Source organism: Mus caroli, chromosome 5, assembly GCF_900094665.2.
Source record: "Mus caroli chromosome 5, CAROLI_EIJ_v1.1, whole genome shotgun sequence".
NCBI lineage: Eukaryota > Metazoa > Chordata > Mammalia > Rodentia > Muridae > Mus > Mus caroli.
In genome coordinates, this window is record NC_034574.1 from 114,647,905 (window position 1) to 114,656,432 (window position 8,528).

At 48.4% G+C, this 8,528-nt stretch overlaps 1 protein-coding gene across 1 annotated transcript in view; it reads right to left on the reverse strand.

The window, feature by feature from the left end:
- Window positions 1-266: 266 nt before the first annotated feature.
- Window positions 267-8,528, reverse strand: part of LOC110294356 (acyl-CoA dehydrogenase family member 10) — a 40,742-nt gene continuing 32,480 nt past the window's right edge. The window contains exons 17-21 of the mRNA XM_029477798.1: window positions 6,647-6,805; window positions 5,374-5,546; window positions 1,966-2,109; window positions 1,281-1,358; window positions 267-642 (exon numbers count right to left, since the gene is read on the reverse strand). Of these exons, the coding sequence (XP_029333658.1) occupies window positions 472-642; window positions 1,281-1,358; window positions 1,966-2,109; window positions 5,374-5,546; window positions 6,647-6,805 (725 nt within the window). The 3' untranslated portion in view covers window positions 267-471. The remainder of the gene's footprint in view (window positions 643-1,280; window positions 1,359-1,965; window positions 2,110-5,373; window positions 5,547-6,646; window positions 6,806-8,528) is intronic.

Here is an 8,528-nt window from a genome sequence, read left to right on the forward strand (position 1 = left end):
GCTCCAGAGGATCTAACACCTTCTTTTTGCCTTGGTAGGTACACACATACACATGACTATAAGCCTGTTTAGAAAATCTGGCTCAGGCCAGGTGTGGTGGCACATGTCTTTAATCCCAGCACTCCGGAGGCAGAGGCAGGCAGATTTCTGAGTTCGAGGCCAGCCTGGTCTACAAAGTGATTTCCAGGACTGCCAGGGCTACACAGAGAAACCCAGTCTGGAAAAACCAAAAAAAGAAGAAAAGAAAAGAAAAAAGAAGAGAAAAGAAAGTCTGGCTCAGAACAGGGTATAGTTGCAAATGTATTTAATTCCAGCACCTGGAAAGCAGAGGCAGGCAGGTCTCTGAAGAGACCCCAGAGAATATCTTCTTGAAGAGACTCCCAGGAGGCTCAGGTCACAGTAACTGTCGCAGACTGAGTTGCTGGATAGGATGTAAGAACCACACATTGCAGGCCATGCCAAACTCAGCATCTACACTCTGCATGCTGCTGGCTCCTGCAGCCTGGACTGATTCTTCAGTTCCATCTTAGCCACTGTCAGCTGGTGTACTTCATCAGGGCCATCAGCGAAGCGCAGGGCTCGGGCCCATCCAAAGAACTGAGCCAGGGGGTAGTCACTGCTGAGGCCCGCTGCTCCAAAGGCCTGGAGACACAGAGTGGAAAAACAGAAGAAAGCCTGAGTTCTAAAAGTGGCAGGCTGCTCAAAACAGCTGGCTACTGCTGTCTTGACTGAGGTCCCCTGTGTCACTATGTGTCCCAGACTTCACATAGGGCCATATTGTCATCCTTTGGATGCCCTGCTCACCAAGCCCATTCTCCATGGTTTGCTTCCACTACTGAGAAAGTTCTGTGTGGGACCAGGTGTCAGGATGTACACCCCACAGAGTCAGGGCACTGGGTATGAACAAGAACAGGGCTCCTTAGGCCTGAGGTCCACTAATGCAAGAAGAATGCACTGAACAAGGAACATACTGTCCTCGGTGAGTGGGCGTAGGGTAAGGTGGGGTGGGGTGGGGTACCAAGATCAGTTTGGAGAGCCAGGCAGTAGTGGTGCACGCCTTTAATCCCAGCACTTGGGAGGCAGAAGCAAGTGGATTTCTGAGTTTGAGGCCGGCCTGCTGTACAGAGTGAATTCCAGGACAGCCAGGGCTACACATAGAAACCCTGTCTTGAAGAAAACAAACAACCCCCCCAAAACAAACAAACAAACAAACAAACAAACAAATCAGTTTGGAGAGGAAGGTAGCAGGCACAGAAGAAGGCCAGTCCAGTGCTGCTCACCTGAATAGCGCGGTCAATTACTTGATAGGCCATGGAAGGAGCTACCATTTTAATCATTGCAATGTCTAAAGCTGCAGCCTGCAGGAGAAGGCAGAGGAAAGAAAAACATGATGAGGAGCTAGGAGGACAACAGAAAGCCAAACTGTCAGGGTGGCTGCTGGATACAGTGCTGTGGTCAACAGTGGACCAAAGCTAGACCTAGGCATCCTCAGGCCGCCAGCAACAAGGGCATCAAAGAACCCGGGACAGAATATCTGGCTCCACTACCTGATAGGGCAGCTCTTGCCTGGGTCTAGGACCCCTGCATAAGAGGCCGGATAGCACAACAAGCCACATGCATCATGGTCACCCACCATAGGAGATGGGTAATGTTGCTATGGGAACAGGCTCCTGTGTAGACTAATGCTGTATTTGGACCATGTCTGCGGGGGTCCTTTCTCCCAGCTCTCCTCCTTCATCTACCTCCATGCACCAGCATGGTCCAGGGCTGACCACTTGGTGGAAGTTCACCTTTCTCCTGGGGCCTTTTCTGGTTTGCAATAGATGACCCTCTAGAGTTCAAACAGAACAGTAGCAGTCATCATTGTCCAAGAGCTGAGCCTTCCCACGGTTTGCCAAACAAGNAGANACNNGTAGATTCCAGTGTNACNTCAGGGTGACCCCTNTCATNTCTGAAGNCTCCCACCTTATTTCCAGCCACATCCATGAGGTGAGCAGCTTTCAGCACCAGCAGCCGGGCCTGCTCGATCTCCACACGTGACCGGGCAATGTCTGCCAGGATGGTGCCCTGCTCCACAAGGGGCTTCCCGAAGGCCATGCGGGACATCACCTACAGACACCAGAGGGACAAGGCTAAGGAAGTAGGCCTAGAGAGGCCCTGGAAGGCTCTGAGTGGATGACTNCAGAGGAGCCAGGCACACAGGACAAGAGAGAGCAGATGTGGGAACTGCCTGCCCGACAGACAGCTAACTGGGGTTGAGGGTCTGAGGTAGGCAATGCAGAGCTCACTACAGATGACACACCNATAGAGAATGTCCTGCAGAGGCTGGTGGCTGATTACAGCTACAGTGATCCTGGAGAGCTTGGAATGGTACAGGTCCAGAGCCTTGAATCTTGGGCTATCACTCACAGGACCTCAGTAACCATTTATTGCCCACTTCTGTCATGACAACAAACCTTGTGACCAAGGGAAATCTGTCTGGAATGTGAAGATCGCTACCTTCCACCAACCCAAGAGCTGAGAAAGTTATCAGACAGTGCCAGAGACAGACAGCAGAAATGTCTCTGCCTTGTCTGCTTGAAGCACCATCAACAAAACTGAAAGTGTTCTATGACTTTCTCCTTTGTTGCTATACAAACTGCATGAAGGTGGGTGTGGTAGCACAGATGCTTAATCCCCAAGGCAGAGGCAGGTGGATCTCTATGAGGGGTGTGTGTGTGTGTGTGTGTGTGTGTGTGTGTGTGTGTGTGTGTGTATGTGTGTGTGATTCATAGTTAGATCATGTCTTCCAAGAAAACAGAGCCATGCAGTTGTGGCACTTGCCTTTAATCCTCGCACTTGAGAGGCAGAGACAGAGGCAGCGGGATCTCTGTGAGTTTAAGACCAGGCTGGTTTACAAAGCAAGTTAGTTCCAGGACAGCCAGGAAAAACATGAGAAAAACCATGTGTTTAAAAACACACACACACTCTCACTCACACACTCTTTCTCTCTCTCTGTCTCTCTGTCTCTCTCTCTGTCTCTCTCTCTCTCTCACATACACACACACAAAATGGACTTTTGAGATGACTCAGCAGGTAAGAGCACTAACTGCTCTTCCAAAGGTCCTGAGTGCAAATCCCAGCAACCACATGGTGGCTCACAACCATCTGTAATGGGATCTGATGCCCTCTTCTGGTGTCTGAAGTCAGCTACAGTGTTCCAGCTTAGAAAGGGCTGAGAGTTGGGCCTGGAGGGACGGTTCAGTGGTTAACAGCACTGACTGCTTTTCCAAACGTTCTGAGTTCAATTCCCAGCAATCACATGGTGAGTCATGCAATCTCTAATGACATCTGATGCCCTCTTCTGGTGTGTCTGAAGACAGCAACAATGTACTCAATAAAATAAATAAATAAATCTTTATTTAAAAATAGGGTCTGAGAGTCAAAAGCATTCTTCTCTCATGTGTTTTATTTATCCCCGGGTACGTAATTTTTACAGAAATAATATATCTTATGGCATGACTGTCAACTTTCATTCAAAATAGAGGGGAAAAAAATACCTACTATCCTACCAGCTACCTGATGATAGTGACAACAGGTGGCTTTTCAGGGCTTGGTGTGTCTGTAGAGTGAGCTGTTTGGAAGGCTGAAGTAGGAAGGTTGTTTGAGTCTAAAAGTTTGATACCAATCCGAGCAGTACAGTAATCCCATCTCAAAAAAGCACGATTGTTATTTGTGCTTCCAAACTTCCTGCATGCATTTAAATGTGCACATAGATGCAGTTTCAAAGTCTTAGTATATATTTTGAACATGAGGGGCAGAGGACCACTTGGAGGAGTTGGATCTTTCCTGCTATGTACGTCCCAGGAATCAAACTCACTTCATCAGCCTTGGCAGCAGATGCTGAGCCGGCTTACTGGTCTCGCTCCCGCCATTTGTTCTGCCCATTTGTTCATTTGAGACAGGGTCTTTCCATGTAGCCCTGGCTGTCCTGGAACTTGCTATGCAGACCACACTGGCCTCTGTCACAAAGAGACCCACCTGCCTCTATCTACAGATTGCTTGGGTTCAAGGCAAACATCATGACTTCTGTCCCTGGCAGCCTGCTTTAAAACCATATACTTTAAGATCACAATGAGTTCATTTCTATACTAAGAAGTTAGGTTTCAACCAGGGATGGTGTAGTGCCTGCACCCGAGTCCCAACAAGGTCATCCCTGCCTACGTGGAGATTTCCAGGCCAGCATGAGCCGTAAGAGACCCTGAGCTGTAAGAGAGGATGCTGTTAGTAGTCTGGAAGCCTTTGTGCTTTGTGGGTAGGGACCACACCTGATCCTCTTGCAGAGACACCCTGCCCCAGAGCCTTAAATCCTCTTGCAGAGGGACCCTGCCCCAGAGCCTTAAATAGGTTTGTTTTTCTCAAGCAATGTATAGAACCACCTCTATGAAAGGCCTCACATGGTCTTTACAAAGAGTCTCAATGCCAGCCAGTAGTGGCGCATGCCTTTAATCCCAGCACTAGGGAGGCAGAGGCAGGCAGATCTCTGAGTTTTAGGCCAGCCTGGTCTACAGAATGAGAGGACAGCTGGAGCTACACAGAGAAACCCTGTCTAAATTTAATAAAAAAAAAAAAAAAAAAAAAGGTCTCCATGCCATCACTTCTGATCTATATTCAGCTTACTGTGTTTCTCAGAGAGCTTCCTGTATTCTTTGATTTACACGCAGGGTTTACTCATCACCAGAATAAGTTTTCACTAAATTGTGCGCTGCTTATAGAAGCCTAAGACAAACTGTGAGCGAAGACTCCTGAAGTTTGAACCCACACCAGCTTGGTCACACCTAACTGAACCCCCTGCAGATCCTCACTCTGCTGCCATGGTAGTAGCAGAGTCCCCAGCCTTTAAGGGGCCCATGCCAAATGACTTTTGTTTGAGACAATGTCATACTCTAGTCTGAAAGTTTCAGCAATCCTCCTGCCTCAGCTCACCAGTGCTAGAACTAAAGGCATAAGACACCATGCCTGGACATACTGACCAAGGAAGCTGTTATGCACAGGGCCAGTTGCTGTGACCCCAGGGGCACAAACAGGCCATGCATGATCTAACCTCGGGATGTGCTGGGAACAAATGGCTCCTGGCTGCCACAATCCTCTGGGGTTGGGAACCTTGCCCTCAGCCACCATGAAGCCAGGCCTTGGCTTCTGGCCACCTAGACAGAGAGGTGCCCATCCCACTCTGAAAGCCAGCTGAAGCCATGTAAAGTACATGCAAAACAGAGATGCAGATTCCAGGCATGAACACTGCCCTGTGAGCTCTGTTCTTAGAGGGAGACCAGTCTTGAAATTCCTCAGCCAGCAACAGTGGGTTTGGGTCAATGTGGGTACAGGGGGGCTTACCCGTGTCTTCATGAGTGCCAAGGCCCTCTCTGAATACCCAATCAACCTCATGCAGTGATGAATCCGGCCAGGCCCCAGCCTGCCCTGAGCAATCTCAAAGCCTCTGCCAGGGCCCAGAAGTATGTTTTCCTTGGGCACACGCACATCCTTAAACTGTACTTCACCATGGCCACCTGAAAGACCAAAATACAATCTCTTTGGATGTCTGTATACCTTGCTTAGGTTATAGCTATCGTCTGGCACTGTTCCCAGGCCTTGGGCTTCTGACTGGATCACAGCTAAGAAGGGGACAGTGGACCCAGAAATACAGAAACTGATGTCTACAGCAAAAACAAGTTATTCTATTTGTTTCTTTCTTTTTTTCTGTTTTTGAGATAGGGTTTCTCTCTATAGACCAGACTGACTTTGAACTCAGAGATCTGCCTGCCTCTGCCTCCCAAGTGCTGGTATTAAAGGCATTTGCCATCACTGCCTGTATATGATGTCAGCATATAGGCATGGTACATTTGGGAAGGTCAGAAGAGAACTTTCAAGAGTCAGGTCTCTTCTACCATGTAGGTCCTGAGGATAGAACTCAGGCTGCCAGGCTTGCAGCAAGCATCTTTATCTACTGAGTCATCTAACTCACTGGCTACAAATTATTGACCATTTGATTTATTTTTACTTGTATTATGTGTTGGTTGCGTGGTGTGTGTGTGTGTGTGTGTGTATGCGCATATGCCCAAGCATGTGTGAGGAGCTCAGAGGGCAACCAGCAGAGCCAGCTAGTTTTCTCTACCATGTGGGTCCCAAGGAATCAGGCTTGGTGGAAATGCCCACTGAGCCATCTCACTGGGCTTGTGGTTAAAATAGGATGCAGGACAAAAGCCTGCAAAATGAGAAATGGTGCATCAGTCACCTGGAGATGGGCAGAAGTGTCGGTGTGAATGTGGTCAGTGGAGAGGTCCCTCCCTTCACACAGGTGAGGGAATCTCATGGGGCTGTGGCCCACACAAGACATTTCCAGGAGGATGCAGGCCTGGTGCTTCTGCCTGCCTGTCTCCTTTCATGGAATCTTGCTTATCTTCTGAGATCAGAAGGGTAAGGCAAGCAGAAACACCTACAGGCAGTCTGCTGGGCGGCCATGCTCCTTAGGAAATGAAAGTCTGGGCTGGGCCTCACAAATACCTTCAGATCCTTAGCATGTGGCAAATTCTGAACAGAACCAGGGCTCCCCAAAGTGCTGTCAGGTATTAGAGCCACACTCAGGGAGACTGACTCCGGGAGATCTAACCTGGAGGATCCTCCAAACCAAACACCGACAGAGGCCGGATGACTGTGATTCCTGCAGAGTCCATGGGAACCAAGAGCATAGATTGTTGCTGGTGCCTTGGGGCCTGTGGGTCTGTTTTTCCCATAAACACACAGAGTTTGCAGTGCGGATGCAGGATGCCTGTCAGGAAGAAGAGGGACAGAGCCTATCAGTGGATTCCAGGACTATGGATCCTCTGACCACATGGAGCCCCGGCCTGTGAAAAGCAAACCTATGACCTGATAGATCTATAGGATCAGAGAGCCAAGTATAGGCCCCAGAATGCACATAGAGCCACAGGATCAGAGATGCACATGCGGCCTTCAGACCAGACAAAACTTATCACAGGGAGATGGGAACCTACCACAGTCACTGTAGGAGCAATGTTTTAACTTTCATGTCTAAGTGTTTGTCTGTATATGTGTTTAGTACTCACAGAGGCCAGAAGAGCGTATCTGATCTTCTGGAATAGAGTCATAGAGAGTTGTGAGCTGCACTTGGGTGCTCTGCCAAAGCACCCAGTGCCTTTAACTGCCTAGATAGATCTCTGTCTATCTCCATGAGAAATAAAGTTTAAAAACCATCATGTTTGACTTAAATAAAAGAAGCAAGATATAAAAGCAGGTGTTCATAGTGCCTCTAGAATGCTGAGCTCCAAGTGAGTTAGTGGGCAAATGGAGGCTGTCTGCCACCAATGGTTCAAAACAGACAGCACACAAATCCATCCCTGGAGAAGCAGCCAAGATAGAACTGGCTACAAAAGCCTTTGAGGAGAGTGCGCCCTCCTGTGGACACTGGTGGTTGAAGACCGAAAACAGAGGCCCTCCTGGAAATACCACACAGACCTCTGAACTGCTTCTCAGGCTTCCCTTCTGGTGTGTGCTTCAGAAAACTGCTTCAGACTCCAAGAAAGCTCTGTGCTTCCAACAGGCCATTGTTGTGTTTTCTAGGAGACCTGGAAGCCTCTCTGGCTGGCCTCTGTGAGAATACCAGCTCTGTTCTCTCCATGACAGAAGTGTAACTCATACGCCAAAGACAGCCAATGGGCACACTGAGCAAATGGATCAAGTGGTTCAGAATCCACCGTGATGGAGAGAGGGACTGGGGACACAGATCGAGATGGAACACGTGTCCAAAGCACAAGGCACACTTCTCTCTCTCTCTTTCTCTCTCTCTCTCCCAACCCTGCCCTACCCCCTCCTCCCTTTTCTCTAGTCATAGGTGGTTCTGAATATTGGATTTTCCCACGTGGTCATCAGGTACCTAAGAAAAGAGGAGGCAGGATGAGTTCTGAGGGTGCTTCTGTAACGTGAGTCAGAATCTATTACAGAGGTGGGATGGAGGAAAAGTCAAATGTCTCAGTGAGCAGGTGGTAAGCATTCACTTCATAACAATCATAAGGTTAAAAACATTAATTTTTGTGTGAGCTTTGCCTGCATGTGTGTATGTATGCACACCACATGATGCCTGGTACTCAAAGTCAGAAGAGAGTATCAGATCCCCTGGAATTGGAATGATAAGATGTGAGCAGCCATGTGGGTGCCGGGAACTGAACCCAGGTCTGCTGCAAGAACAAGTGCTCTTAACCCCTGCACAATCTCTCCAGTCCACTGCTTAAGAAACATAATGAAGCTGGGTGTAGTTGCCTAAACCTTTAACCTCAGTACTTGGAAGGCAGAGACAAGTGGATCTGTGGGAGTTCAAGGTCAGCGTAGTCTACATAAACAAGTTCCAAGGCAGACAGTCCCTAGCTCAAAAATAACAACAACAACAAAATCCATAAACAAGCAAAAGAATCATGAAATCTGTTAAAATCCTGTGGACAACGTAGCATTTGATTTCTTCATTTTTGTTTGTCTGTTTT